The 19,091-nt window shown below is 46.2% G+C and overlaps 1 protein-coding gene across 1 annotated transcript; it reads left to right on the forward strand.

Moving 5' to 3' along the window:
* The first annotated feature begins 5,480 nt into the window (after positions 1-5,480).
* On the forward strand, positions 5,481-18,601 carry Uqcc2 (ubiquinol-cytochrome c reductase complex assembly factor 2). Its single transcript, XM_026383610.2, has 4 exons — positions 5,481-5,652; positions 15,010-15,084; positions 15,888-15,957; positions 18,423-18,601. Exons 1-4 carry the CDS (start codon positions 5,515-5,517, stop codon positions 18,548-18,550), a joined length of 411 nt encoding a protein of 136 aa, XP_026239395.2. The 5' UTR covers positions 5,481-5,514; the 3' UTR covers positions 18,551-18,601.
* The last annotated feature ends 490 nt before the right edge of the window (positions 18,602-19,091 follow it).

Genomic DNA, 19,091 nt, shown 5'->3' on the forward strand with positions numbered 1-19,091 from the left:
TAAATAAAATACAAAATAGGGCTGGGGATGTGGCTCAGGGGTCGAATGCCCCTGACTTCAATCCCCAGTACCCAAAACATAAAAAAGACCCCACAAAGCCTGTCCAAACCCTTACATGTCTTTTTTACCTCAAACCCTTACATGTCTTTTTTAAAAAGTTCACCCCACAATAAGGCAGTGGTCTAGTGTTCAGTGTTACCCTCTTGGCTACCTTTGCCCCCAGGTCATTAAATGACTAACTATCCTGATTCAAGTCCAGGCCCACACTTTTTGGTAACATATCCAGGTATTGGAGCCAATGAGTCTCTCCAGTTGAATAAGTTGAAAGAGGAAAAATCAGGAAATCGTGCCCCACAATGAAGCTAAGTATTTAATTCCCTTTTAATGTTTACATTATTAACACCAGCATTACAAAACGATATTTTTACTTTCGAGCGATTTAAATGTGCAATTTAGTGTCTCAATTACTAGGATCATTATAACTTAAAAAACAGAAGCAGCGCCTCCCTCCTGTCTCCTCTCCCTGCGAATGCCTCCTTTCTCTAAAGAATAATCAGGGCTCCAGAAAGCCCAAATACCCATTCCAAATGGCTAGGGAGGGGCAGCCCTGGTGGGGGTTTTCAATAAGCCAGAGGAGGCTGCATTCAGAGTGGAATGAGTGACAGCCTGCAGGTGGGCGTTAAAATGGTCATCAACTCCCCGAGGGGCTGGCACCACTGAGCAGCATTCCAGGCAGTGCCTATTAATGTGCCCAGAATGGCACTGGGTGATTGACAAGCTAGTGAGCCCAGACTCTGGCTCAAACCACCCACAGCACAGTGAGGGGAAGAGGGGGCCTGGGTAAAACAAGGCCAGGAGGAACCCAGGGCCCCTTGGAAATGACAAATAAGAGCCGTTATAATTTGTTGACCTACTCCTGGCCAGCAGTGGCTAAGCCCTGTAACAGGCTTAGAGACACATGCTGATGGTTTGCAAGGGAACACGGCAAGACAGGAGGAGGTAAGGGTGCAGGCTCTGGAGCCACCCAGCCTGGGTTCAAATCCTGGCCCTGCCACCTCCCCCCAGCTGGTGACCCTGACAAGTCCTACCTTTTCCACCTCTATAAAAATGGGAGTAATAGTGGTCCTTGAGCCATCGTGAGGACTAAATGAGTCAATTTGTGTAAGGCATTTATAACACTAACTGGCATGGAGCGAATACCCGGTTTTAATTTATCATTATAAGTCCCATTTAAAAAACCCATTATGGCCCATTGGCCTATATATAGGACACCTATAAAGACCTATTACATTTTACGGGAGACCTATAAAATTGTTCAAATTAAGTTTTTATAGGTGTCCTATATGTAGGACAATGGGATTTAATGGGTTTTAAGATGAAGCAAGATGGAGCTCAGAGTGACTGAGACGCCCACCCACCCAAGGCTGGCTGCTCTGAGGGCCTCGGCTGCCCTCCACCTGGACAACCTCCCTGGCCTACCTTCACGTGGCTGTCTCCTTGGTGACTCAGGTCTCTGTCAACCACAGGCCCTTCTGGGATGACTTCCAGACCCCATTCCCATCTGTGTGGACCCGGCCCCCTGTCTTGATCTTCCCCTGGCACCTATCCCATCTGAAATTACCTTCTTCACTCAGTAAGTGAGTTGATATGTAGAGTGCACTATTGTTATTGTATGTTTGCTTGGTGGTTGACTTTCTCCCCATGCTTCAGAAATTATATGGATGGTCCTAGATGGATGGATGGATGGATGGATGAATGGGTGAGTGAGGGAGCAAGCCCACATTCCAACCCAGGCTTGTCAGATTCCAAAGCCAAACAAGCCTCCTGATGGGGAAAGACAGGTGGACAGGGTGGTCTGAACCTGAGACAAAATAAACACAAGCTGAAGCTGGGTGGGGGAGGAAGAGCTGGAAGGAGGAAGAGCTTCCCTGGCTTCCAGTCATTCTCTTCAACTTCTCTTGCACTTGTATCTCAAGTGGAGTGAAAACCACTTGCTGACACCTCGCATTTCTCTTCCTGTTGCCTAAGACAGAGGAAACTGTCCCTACCTCCCAGGACAGCTGGCAAACAGCTGGATGCTCTTCAAAGCCACAGTTGTGGTGAGGCCTCAGGCAGCGTAAGGACTCAGGGGACCCCAACACAGCCCTAGGTGTCTGGTCTAACAGCAGATAGACAAATCCTTTCCCTCTGGGCCTCAAGAAAGCCACCAAAACTTTGTGGCTATAAATAGAGCTGAAGTAAGGCTGTGATTGGGCTGGGAATCTCGCTGGGTGAGCAGGGCAGCTTCCTGGGAGGCCTTTCCCCCACCCCTCAGCACCTCATTTTCCATCCCAGAACTCCCTCGCCTTAGGTGGGCATTGAACACCCTAAGGCCTGCAGGTTCTCTTTGTACTGCCTTCCCTCCTAACACCTTCAGATCAGTGAGAAGTCCTTCCCTGTTACAAACACCCATAAACTCCTCCCTTGTCCTCTCTCCCAGTCCTCCACATCCAGGCCAGCCTCTTGATGCTCCTGAAGCCACCCCTGATCTTTGTCCCCCTATTTCCCTGAATAGCTAGCAGTAATATTTCTTTCTCCAAATTCCATGTGCCCAAATGTGCTACTTCATAACCGAGATGCATTCTGTGGATCACACAGTGATTTCATAGTGTCAACATCATACAGTGCAGGTTCACGAACTAAGAAAGCTGTGACATCACCAGGCAATAGCACCTTACAGGACCACCCTTGTATATGTGGTATTGAAACATCATTATACAGACCATGACTGTACTAAAGAGAAACTGTCCCTTTAACTTTGCATTTTGCTTATGCAAAGATTCAACAGTTAACTCATTTTTTCCCCCTGGTCCCTGGGATTAAACCCAGGTGTGCTTAACCACTGAGTGAGCTGCATCCCTAGGCTTTTTGTATTTTATTTAGAGAGAGGGTGTCACTAAGTTGCTTAGAGCCTTGATAAATGGCTGAGGTTGGCCTTGAACTCTCCATCGTCCTGCATCAGCCCTCCAAGCCACAGGATTACAGGCATGCACCACCGCACTCAGCTAACAGCCAACTCTTTGGAAGCAGGAATCTCCTAGATTCACCTGTACAGAGATTCAGGGGCAAGAAGGGAGAGGCCTGGGGGAGGCAAAGTGTTGAATGCATGGTCTTGGCTCACTGGAGGACAGTGAAGATTCAGTACCTGCCCACTTTCCTGAGGAAAATCTGGATGGTGGGGCAATCTTTTGAAAAGAAAAATCAGCCCATGTGGGTGATGAATCGAGAGATGTATAAGACTTAGTAAAACAAATCTTAATGGGAAAAAGCATTTGCAAATCATATATCTGAAAGGGTTTAATATCCAGAAGATAAGAATTACTAAAACTGAATAACAACAACAAATCCAATTTAAAAAATGGACAAGCAAGGTGCAGTGGCACATGCCAGGAACCCCGGAAACTTGAAAGGCTGAGACAGGAGAACTATAAGTTCAGCAACTTAGCAAGACCCTAAGCAACTCAGTGAGACCCTATCTTAAAATTAAAAAAAATAATAATAAAAAATAAAAAAGGGCTGAGATGTAGCTCAGTGGTGAAGTGCCCCTGGGTTAAATTCCAAGTATTAAAAAAAAAAAGGATAAAGGGTTGGTCAGGGTGGTGTGTGCCTATAAACTCAGTTGCTTAGGAGGCTGAGGCAAGAGAATGGTAAGTTTGAGGCTACCCTGGGCAATTAAGTGAGATCCTGTCTCAGACAAAAAAATAAAATGGGATGGGAATGCAGCTCAGTGATAGAACACCCCTGGATTCCATCTCCAGTACCACAACAAACAAACAAAAAAATGGACAAAGGACTTGAAGAGACATTTCTCCAAAGAAGATACACGAATGACATATAGGCATATGAAATCATGCTCAATATCACTAATCATTATAGAAATACAAATCAAAGCTACAATAAGATACCAACTCAGGGCTGGGATTGTGGCTCAGTGGTAGAGCGCTTGCCTGACATGTGTGAGGCACTGGCTTCGATTCTCAGCACCACATATAAATAAATGAATAAAATATGCATTTATCAACAATCAAAAATTTTTTTAAAAAAAGATACCAACTCATACCCAAAAGGATGGCTACTACCCAAAACAAACAAACAAACAAACAAACCCAAAATAAGCAATGTTGGTAAGGATGTGGAAAAATTGGAACCTTTGTGGACTATTGCTGGTGACAATGTAAAAGGGTGAAACCACTGTGGAAAACAACACAGAAGTTTCTCAACAAATAAAAAAATAGAACTACTATATCATCCAGCAATTCCACTTCTGGATATAGTCTCAAAAGAAGTGAAAGTAGGAACTCCACAAGATATTCGTAGATCTACATTCACAATAGTATAATTCACAACAGCTAAAATATGAAAGCAATCCAAGTATCTATGGACAAATGAATTATCCAAGCAATATGACAAGCAAACACATATCCACATCTACAAATGAAATATTATTCAGCCTTAAAAATGAGGGGAATTCTGACATATGATACATCATAGATGAACTTTGAGGGCATTATGCCAAATGAAATAATCCTGACACAAAAATAAGACAAATAATACATGATTCCATTTACATAAGGTACCCAGGGTGGTCAGAATCATAGACACAAAATAGAATGGTAGCTGCCAGGGGCCGGGTGGGGTGGGGGGAGGGAGGAAATATAGAGAGTTATTGTTTAATCAGTATAGGGCTTCAACTCACAAGATAAAGAATTGTGGAGATGGACGGTGTAATGGTTGCACAATATTAGGAATCTACTTAATACCGTTGAACTATATATTTAAAATGTATAAGATGGTAAATTTTATGTTATAGGTATTTCACCACAATCAAAATAATAGACTATTAAAAAAAAAAAAAAAGTTTGTCCAGACCTAAGCAACTTAGCTTACATTGCTGTTAGGAAACTTGTTCATTCCAGGAAAAAGCGCCTGGCTTGGGAGATGGGGCTGGCGGCGTTTTACAAAGGCTACTAATGGGGCGGTGTGGGGGCGGTAGCTGAGATTCGCAGAAGAAGGAACTGTGGCAGAGTTCCAAGTGGTATTGACCGATGAGGGGGCAGTGAGGAGAAGGGAAGGGGGACGAACAGCATGTGTGCGCTACGAGATTAAGTTCAAACACATCTTCATCCAATAACAACCTGTATTTACATGCAAATGTATTCGCTTATGCAAAACAGCAGAGGTCTCTGAGGACAGTTCTTTAGTCTCAAGCTTGTGCAGTCATTGAAAAAGAAAAGAAAAGCTGTCCCTAGGGTACTCCGCGTCTGCCTCGCCCCTGGGAGCTGGGCGAGTTCCAGGAGAACGAAGACTGAATTGGTTGAGTTTGCAGATAACAGGGAAGCAGCGCCCCTTCCCGGAGAGCGGCGAGCCACCGCAGAGCTGCGCATGCCCACCGGGGCAGACCGGCGAGTTTTAGTGCGCAAGCGCCAACCGGCCTGCTGACTCCTCCCCTAGGGGCGGGGACAAGCGGCGCCCAAAATGGCGGCTAGCCGCTATCGCCGTTTCCTTAAGCTCTGTGAGGAATGGCCAGTGGACGAGACCAAACGGGGCCGGGACTTGGGCGCTTACCTGCGGCAGCGGGTAGCACAGGCCTTTCGGGAGGGAGAAAACACTCAGGTGACCGGTCGGGAGACGGTTGGGGCGAGGGGAGGAAAGGACGAGCCAGGGGCGGGAGAGTGGCGGTCCTGCGCATGCGCGTTCCTCCCACTGAGCACACGTGCGGTCCACTGAAGCCCTGGAATTAGGAGTAAAGCGCCCCCTCTTTCCACTCAGCGCTCCCACCTAGCTGCACTTTGGAATTACCGAGGGAGGATTTTAAAAATTCAGATGCCCTTATTGAATCAGAATAGTTGGGGGTAAGGCCTTGGTATTTTTCAAAAGCCCCCCACGTGATTCAAGATGCTATCAGGTTTGAAACCCCACAGCACCTGTCTCAGGTGGTGATGCAGTTTTCATAATATGGTGCGGTTACTTCGTAATGTGTACATTTTTTAGCCGATCCCCAATGATCTCCACTAGACCTTTGCTGCCTTCCTGAGCCCTTGTACGCCTGTGCAGCAGGTTTGGGTTCTCTACTCAGGACCTTGTCTGTGAGTAGTAGGCCTTCTTGCTCTCATCCAGGTTGGTGCTGTGCTCTGGATTTCATTCATTCATTCATTAATACAGCATTGAGCACCTACCATGTGCCAGAAACTATCCTGAGTGCTGGGGAGACAACAGTGAATTAGGTAGGATCTTACCCTCATGATTTTACAATCTAGTTCAGCACACAGTGAACAAGTAGACCTAAATAAAACAGTTCAGACAAGTACTGTGATGGATATAAAATAAGGTAGCATGATAAAGGTAATATTAGCCTCCATAGGTCTTTCTGAGGAGGTGGCACATGGGTGAGATCTAAGGAAGGAGGATGAGCCATGGTGTGCACTTGGGAGGGAATGGCGTTCTAGGCACTGGGAAGAAGGAAATTAGACGGGCATGTTAACAGAAAGAAAGCCCAGATGACTGGAGAGTGGTGAGTGAGGTGGACTTGGGTAAGATTTTGAGGTCCAAAGTGATCAGGAGCCAGGCACTAGAGCTTCTTAAAGGCTCTGATTAGGAGTTAGGTCTTATCACAGGGAAGGGAAAATCATTGGGGACATTTAGTCTGGAATTGATTTGACCTAATTTACTTTTTTTTCTTCCAGTACTGGGGATTGAACCAGGGGTGCTCTACCACCGAACTACATACATTCCCTAGTCCAGCGCCCCCCCCCCCTTTTTTTTTTTTTTTAAATAATCTTTTGAGCCATGCCCTGGCTAACTTGATGAATCTGGCCTTGAATTTGGCAATACTCCTGCCTCAGTCTCCCAAGTTGCTGGGATTGTGAACGTATACCACCATACCTGGATCTTAATTTACTCATTTTTTTAAAAGGTTGATTTGGTTGTATGGGATTATAGAGAGCAAGGACTAAAACACTGAGGCTGGAGGGAAACTCACTTTGGGACCCTAGGCAAGAGATGGAGGTGGCTTAGATGAAGATGGCAGCCCAGGAAATGGAAGTAGGAGGATTTGGGTTGTAATGTGCAAATCATGTCAATGGGACTTATTCACTTGTTTATCTTATCCCATGTGAGATAAAAGGAAAGAGAGGACAAGGGTCAACATCTAGATTTTTTTTTTTTTTTTGGACTGAGCATCTGGGTGTCGTTTACTAAAGTGGGAAAGACTAGATGAGGAACATGTGGGGTGTGGCAAGAACATCACCAGTTTGACGTTAGAACATAAAACTTGAGATGCCAAGTGGATTGACTTCCAATTGGAAATGTCAAGTAGGCCATGGGATACTTGAGCCTGGACTCAGGCAAGAGGTCAGAGGTATGAAGTGAGATATATAACACATATAATTGGAAGAAATGACTTGTGGAGCTTGGCCTGTCAAAACAGGACATGATTTTCTGCACCTTAGCCCTATACAGAACCAAACCAGCCACCTAATGAAGCAAGAGCACACTGCTTGAATTGTGGCATGGATGGAACGTTTAGCCCAGGACTTCTGGGAGGTAGAGAGGGTCATGTTGCACTCAGGATCCTTACACCATCTAGGTTTCACTGGCTCCGTATATATTTTTTGTGTGAACTTCCTGAGAATAGAAAGGATGCCATTTTTTTTAATGTTTATTTTTTAGTTTTGGGTGTACCCAATATCTTTATTTTTATGTGGTGCTGAGGATCAAACCCGGTGCTTCACACATGCCAGGCCAGCACACTGCTACCACTTGAGCCACATCCCGAGCCCCAGGATGCCATTTTTATCTCCCTTACCCTCAATGTGTAGTATGGTTTTTGGTACATTAAAAAAAAAAATCATTAAATGTCTGAATAAATAAATAATTGATTATGGCTCAAAACTAGATGGAAAGAAATAGTGAAGAGTGAGAAGGAATATTTATTTCTGTGTCATGAGTATTAAGAATCAGTTTGGGATGGGTGTGGTGGTGCACACCTATGATCCCAGTAGCAGGGGAGGGTGAGGTAAGAGGATTGTGAGTTCAAAGCCAGCCTCAGCAAAAGCAAGGCAACTCAGTGAGACCCTGTCGTTAAATAAAATACAAAATAGTGCTGGGGATGTGGCTCAGTGCTTGAGTGCCCCTGAGTTCAATTCCTGTTACACCCCCCCCCCCAAAAAAAAAAAGAATCAGTTTGGAACTTTCATGTGGAACTGCAGGAACTACATAAGAGGGACAACCTAATCCTTAGGAACAAAGATCTTATAGATGGGCAGTCAGAGGCTAGATTCCTGGGGAAGCAAGAGTATAACAGTCATCTATTTGATTGTTAGTGTAAGAGCAGCCAGCAAGGAGGGGAGAGCTTTCTCTTCAGGAGTTAAACATCACCCAGGAAGACAGTTCCTGATCAGTTGAAGGCCCACACAGATTTGAGTCATAGCTCTAGATGCAAGTCATGGCTCCGCTGATAGTTCCTTAGCAGTTGATGAATGCGTTCCTGGTAGAGTGAACCAGTGCATCATGATGGCAGCAGGCACATTACTCAGAACTGCTGTCATAGTACCTCATCCTGATGTCACCTGAAAAATGCGCCTGGGCTTAGTAAATCTTTGTGATCATTTTTGGAGAAAACAGCCCCTTGCTGGAGTTGAGAACAGTACTGTGAGACACACTCACTGACACCCCCCAGGTCATATATAAAGACCTTGAGAAAGAAAGGTGGTTCTGGTTGACTCTTCGTGAAACTGGTAGGAAGTGGAGGTATGTGTCCCCCCCACCTTGGTTATGCCACTTGCCAAGAAGAAGACTGCACCTGGGGAGGGCAGCTCTGTTGAAGCAATCTTTTTGAGGAAAGAAGCAGGCAGGCCTCTTCTTGGTGCCCTGACTTCCTGCATAACTCAGAGGTGCAGACATGGAAAAAGATTTAATTTAATCCTTCGTGTAGCCATCTGAGGTAGCTACTACTATTCCCATTCTATAGAGAAGGGAACAAAATCAGAAAAATAAACCACTTGGGGTCCCCCTGTAGCTGGTCAAGTAAGAAACGGGCCAGGTGTCCTAGCACTGATCTGGCAGTGTCTCCATTGAGCTTGGCCATTCTTCAGCTGCCACTTCTCCTGAGTTATATCTTGCTAGAACAGTCTCTTGTTCCATGAGCAGCAGGCCTCTGCCTTCCCCTCATTCCCTGCTCAAACCATTTTGGACCACGGTTAGTTTAGACAAAATTCAACAACTCCCTGCCCTTGCCCACCTGCTTTTCTTTGCCACACCTACTACCTCCCCAATGTGGATGAGAAGAAAGATGGACCTCAGTGGGACACCAGTGAAGAAAAGACAGGCCTACTAGAATACAATAATGCACGAATACCGCTGCCTCCATTTATTCCACCTCAGAATGCCCTTTGGGGAGTCTCATGGTCCACCCTGACCCACCAGGAAGGGGGGTAGCAGTGGGAAGCTGGAGCACATGTAACACCTCTTACACCCTTTGTCTTATTGTTCAGTTTTTAAAGTGCATGCTTATGGGTTTTGCCCCCTTTAAATACAATTTCCTTAAAAGAATACATGTTCCCTGTAGCACTGAGAGCATCATAAAAGAATCACAACATGGGGGAAGGTGGCAGAACAACTGTGATTGTTGATTTAACAACAGGGAAAGGAGCAGATCTTTCTAATGAGTTTATTATGCGCACAAGCAGCTTCCTGAAAGATCTTTACTGCACACCAACCTCAGCACAGGCCAGCTCTGGAGACAGCCCGGAAATACTGCTGTCCAGAGAGGGCGTGGAGCCATTGCAGTTGTATTATATCCAGGATTAAATAATTGGTGCTGTTTGAAAGAAGTTAAACTTTGTCTTGAGTTTCTAGCAATATAAATGATACTTCCACCTTTTCAAAGGAGAATTTAAAGGTTTTTCTGTAGCTATCCAATGGAAGCCTAGTCTTTGACATCTCAAAGTGGCAGGGAACTTATCCCCCAGCTGCTTGGCACGTGCTGGCTGTAGTGAAGCCATCTCAGTGTTGCTCACTCCTATATATTGGCCCCTGAAGTCAGGTTTTTGAGGAGTGGCCTAAGAACAGGTTATACTGTTTGTAGTTAGATCTTGAGGCCACTACAAAGTAGGATTGTGAGAAGAGTCATCTCTAGGAATGAATGGAACCATTTCCATCATTTTTCTCTTCCAACTCTGGGGGCAGAATGAGTAAGATAATATTCAGACCAAGAAGCTCTGTTCATCTGTGCATCTTTAAAGATGCAGGTGCACCTCCTAAAGGGGTGAATTCTTGACCGCTTCTAGTGGTCACTACTTTACTCAAAAGAGCTTTAGCATCTGCTTGCTGCCTCCCAGACAAGTGGCAGGCAACTTTGTGAGCCTTCAGTGCCCTCTGATCCTTAATGTCCAAGGGTCCAGACTGTTTCCAGCCCTGCTTCTCACCACCCCACCAGAAGCCCCAGCAAAGGTGTCCTCATTGTCTCCTAAACTGGCTGTAACACAAGTGGTTCTTAACCTTGGAGACTCGTACCTGTGAGCCACTCTACCCCACACGCCCAAAACCCAAACACACAAAGTTTAAGAAGAATTTTGTGGCATCTCAGGCCCTTGAAGTCCTCCCTGGATTCCACTTAAGAGCCCTGCCTACCTTGGCCCTTGTCCTGAGCCTCTTTGTGCCTTGTCTTCCCAGTCACTTCTCTGATCCACAGGTCACTCAGGCTGAAGTCCAGAGATAAGGACTGCATACCCCTTATTCTATGCTGTGATCAAACTCCATCCCTCCCACCCACCTGCCCAGTCAGCCTGGCCTGGCGACAGCTCCTGTCCCACCCCCAGATATGCAGTGCCAGTGTTGTGTAGCTGTACCACTTAGTTCCACATAACCAGGGCATGGCTGATTTTTTTATGTATATGCATCTTCTATCCTCAACTTGACTCTCGGCTTTCTCTAGAGCCAAGGCTAGGTCTTTTTTGTGTCCCCTACAGTCCCCAAGCAGAATATTTTCTCCATAGTAGGTACTCAAGAAATAGATAATTCAATTGAATTGAAAGGAGTAAGCTCCATAACAGAATGAACTCATTTCAGAAGTTCATTACCAAGTCATGAAAACCTTTTTTTCATAGATCCTCCTGGACCAAATCCAGCTCTACCTTAATTAGCAAAGCAATTTGCAACACCCTTTCCCAAAAGTGCTTATGTGTCCCTTTGTGTGACTAGAATAGGGTCTGCTGTACCAATTGCTGTCACCACCCAAAATTCAATTTTGAAAATCGAAATCAGTGCCTGCGGCACTGATGTAGATTTGTATGTATAAAAGTTTAATATGGTAAAGAGAAATTTACTGACGACTGAGCAGGGGAAATGCAAAAGGAGCAAAAATAGAGCTATAAAGGACACTTTGTCAGTTGAACATCTATTTTATTCACATTTAGGGAGCAGTGCTGAATTTTTCATAATGTTCCTACTGCTACCTTTTTCAGACCCAGCACTGCTATTAGTCCTAAAAATGTCTGTAATCTCATTAGGTGTGAATGCAAAACCAGGTAATTTAAACCTTGTCAATAAGAGTACAGAATATATCAGAAAACTGTATATTTCAAAATTCAGGAGTGTTTGTGCTAGAGTCTGAATAAAGTGTAAGATGTATGTGTGTGGCAAGGCTTCTGGAATCAGGTGTCTCCATTGATAGCCTTTTAAGTAGGAAACGAGACTTGTTTAGTTGCTGACCTGGGGCTAGTGTGGCCATGGCTCCATCTCTCCTTAGGCAACAAGAACTTCTAGAAATTGGTATACCTCAAAGTCCCATCATCTCCTCTGAGCTACTTTTAAAGCTTCATGTAGGCACTTTCTAACCTCAAATGGTACATTGGATGACAAGTCCATTTTTAGGACTCGGAGGTGTTTAGCTCCTTCTCAGATAATGAGTTGAGCTCCAGGCATTATGTCAACTGTCAAGAAGACACTGATGACCTTTAAGAGGTTGAGGGAGTCCAGAGGGTCCTCTATTTTTGCACTTAGACCTTCTTGCAGTTTTCTCTCACAGGAACAGCTATCTGTAAGGGTGCACCCTCCCCCCTTGCGTCCCTCTTGTCTGCACTGCCACCAGTTAGAAGTGGGAAGGATGACACCTTCTTCAGCATCTTGAAAGTGTGGAGGGAAGGAGCTAGGCAGCCCTCTGGCACCTCACCAGCAGAGCAGTTGAAGGAGGAGCAGAGGGGCACCTCCGCGGTCAAGATTGCTGAGGCACAGATCTGGTGGAACATGAGTTTGATCAGGAAGCGGGGGATGGGAACCCCGGAAGTGCTGGAAGAAGGCAGGCAGCAAGGGATGCCTTTCCTGAGTACTGGGCTGGGACAGTGATAGGAAGGTGCATATGAGTGGCCATCAGAGAGCAGCTGACAGTTGCTCATTCAGACAGCAGGGGTCATGAGCCTCTCGGGTCTGACCATGGAGTACCCAGTGGCCCACCAGGAGTTGTCTGGGTCAGGTCCATACAAGGCCTCCATGGTTCCTCCATCTTCACTCCCTCTTCCAGTGCAGTACTCTAGTGTGCACCAGCCACTCTGACCCACGCCCTGCTGCCTTGACCCTTGACTGCTGCCTCCTGCTTCACCTGGTCCCTGCCTGGAGTGCACCCTTTCTTCTTGGTACCTTTTGGCCATTCTCTAGCACCTCTCCCTTGGCTCTCCAGCAGGATTGGTGCCCCCTGCACAGGCCCACGGCACCCCATACACCCCCCCCCTTTATGCACCACCACCAGGGTTGTTCTGAACAGCCTCTTTCCCCTTTTAGTTTGTGAGGTAGGGACCTGTGTCTGCTACTACAGCTGTTTACTGCTAATGATGGTAACAAACACTACCCCATCACCAGCGTTCCAGGCCTGGAATTCGGAACAGTCCAGGCATTACCTCATTTACCCCCACACCACACTGGAAAGTAGGGGCTATTATTATCTTTTCTTTAAAAAGAAAGGTTAAGTCAACCAGCCTACCTCAAAAATGGCAACAAATGGGGACAAAGAAGGACTGAGGACCTGTCCCGGATGAAAGGAAGCTGGAGGCGCATGACAGTGGAATGCAGTAGGGGGCCCTCTGCTCTGCAAGAGGTGGATGGAGTTGTTGGCCACAATTGGAATGTGGACAGAGGATTAGATAATAGTGTCAGGTGTCCTCAGTATGATCATCCAGCTGTGGTCACATAAGAGAATGTCCTTGTTCTTAGAAGATATCATGGGGCCAATTGGCCTTATGCTTTTACTCTTAATGGATTTGCCAAAGAAAAATACATGTATTCAGATAGAGAGCAATAAAGGGAATGTGGCAATTATTATTTTTAAAGTACATGTTGGTGTTGAGAAAGTGGTGCTAGTGATTGAACCCAGGTCCTGCCATGCCAGGCAAGCTCATTCCACTGAGCTACAGTACCAGCGCTGTTTTAAATTTTGAGACAGGGCTGTTAAATTGCCCTGTCTGGCCTCAAACTTGCAACCTTGTCTGCTTATACTTCCCAAGCAGCTGGCTACAGGTGTGCACCAAACCTGGAGTTCTGTTGTCTGTAGAGGCCCTTGGCTGTGTGTGCTTCCTGAAGAATTAATGTGCCAAAGGTGTTCCTCCAAGGTGTGGCTGCCCACTTCTGTCTTCTTGGCCCTTCCCACCCAGATGCCTACTGGCAGACACTGGCCTCACACCTCGCTCAGTTTTGTACACCCAGATCCTGCCTTTGATTGTTATTCAATAGACACTGTCCAGTGCGCAGCCATCATCCTTCTTGTCATGCAACTTCCTGGGCTTTCTCCTGACTGAGTAGCCTGAACCAAGGGTGGGTCGGGCGGAACGAAATGATGGGCTGTCTTTATTTGCTGTAAAGTGGAACCTCATTTGACATGCACACAGAGGCAGAAGCAAAGCGGCCTTATTAAAACACTTAATTCCTGACTTATTCATATACTGTCGTCTTCAAGAAAGAATGCAAGTTAGGAAAAATCCATCATTTGAATTCTGGGAAAAAATATAAAAGAAAGTTTTATTTTAGGGAGCTTTCACAATTCTTGACCAAAAAAAAAAAATGTAAGGAACTATATAGATAAATAGGAGCAAAGGTAGAGGAATGGGAAGATTAAAAGAGGTATGAGGGGAGAACCATCTTTTCCTGAGTACATTGCCTATCTTTCCAGGAATTTCCAGCAGGGGCACCGCTGCCTCAGGCACCCAGAGGACCTGTAATTTCTCCCCTCTGTCCTCAAGGCCTTTGTCCTGGACCATATCCTTTCTGGCAGAGCCCAGCTGGAGTCTCCATCTTGGGCCCCCTCAGCTCAACTGTCCCATCTGAAATCCTGCCTCCTGCAGGTTTCCCTCATAGTTTCAGGAGCTCCACTTACCACCAATGGAAGTAAAGGTGATTTTTTTTTTTTTTTGTCTTTCATTAAAGAATCTCTATTTTCTTCTTTATTAAAGAATCTCTGTTTACTACATTTCATATTGAAGGTTTAATGCAAAAAGCTTTCTTTTTTCAGCCTAGACCTCAGGTAGACTGGACTGGTCTGCGGTGTACCCAGCATCCTGCCTCCCTAACCTCCTCCCCTCCATCAATGAGGCCTCCCTCATTCCTGCTAGGCTCTCTTCAGGATTCCCGGAGTCCACACTGCCCCTGGCATTCCCTTTGTTAAGTTTGTCTTTCCAAGCCTAGGGTTTTTGTTGTGCTGGCCTAGGGGGTCACTAGCCACAGATGTTCAGCACATGTTTGTTTGCTGGTCGATTGATGGGGGTTTTCTGAGGTTGGGAAGTTGATGAGGTGGAGCCCTTCTTCCAGAAAGGTGACTCCGAACAACAGGAGCTATAGGCCAGTTGTGCTCCCCACAGAGCAGAGAGGCTGTGCCAACTGCAGGCAGCTTCCTATGAATACCTCATTACCTATGGCCCTCCTTCCAGGTACAGACCTGTGTGGGGCTGGACTCCTGTGCTCACTTCTCTGGGCCTCTTTGTCTTTCAGATTGCAGAGCCTGAGGCCTGTGATCAGATGTACGAGAGCTTAGCACGACTCCATTCAAACTACTACAAACACAAGGTGAGTGGGCTGCGGGCTTTTACATCCCAGCCTCTGTTGGTGGGCCAAGAACATTGAAAATCTGATTATACAATGTTTTGTAAAGAATGGTGGTTTTCCTACTTTCAAATGTAACCAGCAATTTCAACCAGGCTAACAAAGGTGCCTAGTAGAGGTTTTAGGTCACCTAAATAAAAGCTTTTTAAAATTATGAATAACAGCCATATATTTTATATGCCATTGTGTGCTCCTGGGAGTATGTGACAGCCATTGGATCTCTTACGTATTTTCCCATCCACGTTGATGGAACTGATACTTCACACTCTGTGATGAAGATGGGGTGGCTGGGAAAGCCCCAGCAGACAGAGCTGTGCTTTTGCTCAGCCCTGATGTGACTACTGTCGAATTCTACTTAGTACGGTTTTCCCAGACTTGAAAAATATGTTCAGTAACTCCACAAATAGACATGGCCAAATGGAAAGCCTACATTCTTCTCTAAATCCTCTCTACTCAAAATGTGATCCGTTAGCAGCAACTTGAGCATCACCTGGGAATGAGTTAGAAAAGCAGATTCAGGGGCCCCACCCAGAACCCTGGGCCTCACCCAAAGAGTTGAATGCATTTTCTAGGGGATTTGTTTGTACATTCAAGCTGCCTGCTCAGGACCCTTCTGGTTCTAGCAAGAACTAGTGTTGACCTCAAGGTGGCGCTGCTCTTCTTGCCTCTGGATGTCCAGGGCCCTGATGAACTGTGGTCAGAGAGCAAAGCTGGTGTGCTGCCGAACTAATCTTCTCCCTCCATTCTTTCTCCTGCCCCTGTGCCAGTATCCCCGCCCCAGAGACACTACCTTCAGTGGCCTGTCCGTGGAAGAGTACAAACTGATCCTGTCCACAGGTATTGAAAGCACAGTTACCCTTTCTGGTTGGTTTATAAGTGATTCTTTTTGAGTTTGAGATGCCTAGAGGAATTATTTATAAGACAAAGCCAAGGTGATGGAAAGCCTTTGTGGAATAGCCCAGAGGAAATTCTGAAGCTACAGGGCCCACGCTTTTTGGCTATAGAATGTAAAGAAGGTCAAAGACATGATTTGGAAAAGAAAATCTATCTTTAGTGCTGTTAATTTCAAAGCTGGGCAGCAGAGAGCAGGGGAATACTTATTTGCCAAATGGAAGTCATTGAAATCAGGATGGAAGGAAAATAATTTTATTTTTATGGTCCTAAGGGGGTCTTATAAACAATGAGGGTTTTAATTAAAACAAAAAGCCATTCAATAAACGTGTATGGGGATATCCGCTTATGAGTTATCTGACCCAGGGGACACAATCTGTGGGTTAGATAGGGGTCCGACTGTATGTTTTGGAGTTATTGATAGACCCCAGTTAACAAGAAAGGAAACCCCCTGCCCAGCCCAGCCCCTCCCTACTTCCCCATATCCATTGTCACTGAAAGGAGGTGGGGGCGGGGGAGCCAGGGTCAAAGTAGGCAGGTACTGGAAAATTACTATTTTTATTGCCAAGGATATTATATACAAAAATAGGCTAACCTTTTCTGGGAGGGCATGGCCCTGAAACATTTGCCATCTGGTACTCTAGAAATTTCTTTTTCCTTCTCTTCTGGCAGCTTTCAGAAACTAAGTTTTGGGGATTTGACCTTCTAGAAAACTCTTACCCTTTGCAGCAGATTAAAATTTGGCGGTGTCACCTGCTGTTTGTTGTGTGTTGACTCTCAGAAAAATCAGGGTAATTTTGACCAGGCAGAATCTCTTTATTGGCATTTTTTCCCTTAATTTCTAAATTTACTTCTATGTCCCTGTCCATATAATTACCAGGTGCCCACTGTCACTGTGAAGGCCCAGAGAGCTTAAGCAAAGTTTGAGCTTGAAATTAGGATGGGAATAAGTTCCAGAGGCCCTGCCTCTGCCCGTTAGCCTTCAGGAGGCCTCCGAGTGGGCCACAGGCAGAAACAAGGCCTGGGAGATGCCGCTTCCCGCTGAGCTGTAGCCTGTTCTGGCGGGGAATTCGGCCCTAGGAAATTTGCTGATAATTTGTTTTCAGGCAAGCCTCATATTTTTGTTGCAACTTTTTAGAGTAAGTTTATCAGATGTTTCTTCTGATGGGACAAGAAGAGACCTGTAGCATCGAATAGTGATAGACTTTGAGGGCCCAGCAGCCATGTAGGTGGTCAGGGATCCTGCAGTGTCACCAAAAGTCCCGGGGGGACAGTTTGTACTCACAGCTGAAGCATAGTGCATGTCCCAGTTTAGTCAAGAGCCCACTGACCACAAATGGTAATGAATATTTATGTTGCCTCTTTTGTTCAAAAAAGAAATTATTTTTCTCTGGAAGCTTTGTTAACAGATGAAAATTTGGACTGTGAGAGTCAAAGCATACTATGGGAATTAGGGTACCTAAATCTAAAATACAGGTGAAACTAGTTATCATGAAACAGTCCTGAAGACACCATAGACCAGGGACCTTCTGCTGGGGGAGAATAGTTGTCACAGCTGGTGAGAGCAGGGATACAATGGCGTCTAGTGAGTAGAGGTCAGGATGCTGCTACACATCCTACAACATAAGGACAGCCAGCCACACACAAAAAATTACCCGGTTCAAAAAGTCAACAGTATGAAGGCTGAGACCCTGCTAGGTGTGAGTGTGGGGGGGTCTTCTCAAACAAGGGTCCCCCCAGCTCTCGCCAGCCCTCCTGCTTTTAGAGTCGTTGCCTCCAGTATTTCTTTAATCCTTACAACTTTTGATATTTGTGCTTTGTCCTCATTTTATAGATCAGGAACCCGAGCCTCAGAGGGTTCAGGGATTTGCTTGAGGGCCCCGGAGGTCAATGACAGTCAGGGATTCGGGTCCAAGTCCACTTCCCTCCCCATGTTGCTCACTCCACAGCATGCAGTGGACCCACACCTCCAGGGCTGGATTCAGCTGCCCAACTTCCTAGCTGTGTGACCTGAGCGAGTTACTTATCCTCCCTCTGCCTCAGTTTCCAATCTGAAGTATGGCGATAGCAAGGTCTATGTGGAGTAGGCAGGTGTGGCAATAAAGTCACGGGCTGCATAGCTGACACTACGGTACCATTTCTTTGCCTCCTGTGGAACAGGCATGCCCTGCTTAGATTCTGAGGGTGAAGAGGCACAGGTGGCCACTGTGTGTGCTATGCTCAGTCACCATGAGCAGTCATTTCCTTCTTAATCCCATGTAACCTGGCCTTCAGAGGCTGGTCCACACTTCTCTTTTTAGGAACACACTCTGTGGAAGCAGTGTGTGCTTTTCGAGGAAAGCACGAGGGGCCATCCACATAATCAAGTTGTAGACTTCAGCATCTCTCTCTCTCTTTACCTCCTTGTGCAGACACTTTGGAAGAGTTTAAGGAGATGAATAAGGGCATGTGGAAGAAACTGCAGGAGAAGTTTGCCCCCAAGAGTCCTGAGGAGAAGCACAAGACCTGGGCCCGGGTCTTATCTCGCCCACGTACCTAAGTGGAGTTTCATATGTCACCATTGTTAATAAAACCACCCAACTTCCCCCGACCCACAATTTGGAACTCTCACTCAGCTGTCACGAAAAGGAAGACCCCTCCATAGTAAGGCAGGTTTCTGCCCAAGCAGAAACGCTGTGTGAGTGTCCACCAGAAGGGGACGGGGAGGGAGGGCTCCTGGGGAGAGGAAGTGCAGGTCCCTCGTTGGCCTGGGAGGGGGCTGGCAAGGCCTCCACATAGGTGCTTCTTGACAGCCCTGGGAGCTGCAACTTGCCAGCAGGGTCTGGTGGCCCCAGTAGGGTTCTCAGTTTCCCTGTTGTTATAGGAGCTGCTGGGAGGAAGCCAAAACCAGCAGCAAATATCTAAAAGGGCATCGTGCTGCAGACACAGCAGCTGGGAGGGGGACAGCCAAGAGATGTGAATCCTGTGTGTACCCGCTGGCTCAGAGAAGGACGGAGCACAAACCTCTGCCCCTGGCCCACATACTCAGTCGTCATAAGGGACAGCAAAGTCTCGACACGCCATGGCCAGGTGGAGCCTCA

This window comes from Urocitellus parryii, chromosome 8 (assembly GCF_045843805.1).
Source record: "Urocitellus parryii isolate mUroPar1 chromosome 8, mUroPar1.hap1, whole genome shotgun sequence".
NCBI classification, from domain to species: domain Eukaryota; kingdom Metazoa; phylum Chordata; class Mammalia; order Rodentia; family Sciuridae; genus Urocitellus; species Urocitellus parryii.

What these genes read in the sequence shown, in the direction of transcription:
- Uqcc2 (XM_026383610.2), top strand. Translation starts at nt 5,515, where the DNA reads ATGGCGGCTAGCCGCTATCGCCGTTTCCTTAAGCTCTGTGAGGAATGG. An exon ending in GGGAGGGAGAAAACACTCAG is followed by an intron (nt 5,653 to 15,009) that starts GTGACCGGTCGG and finishes TTTGTCTTTCAG; the next exon opens with ATTGCAGAGCCTGAGGCCTG. An exon ending in CAAACTGATCCTGTCCACAG is followed by an intron (nt 15,958 to 18,422) that starts GTATTGAAAGCA and finishes CTCCTTGTGCAG; the next exon opens with ACACTTTGGAAGAGTTTAAG.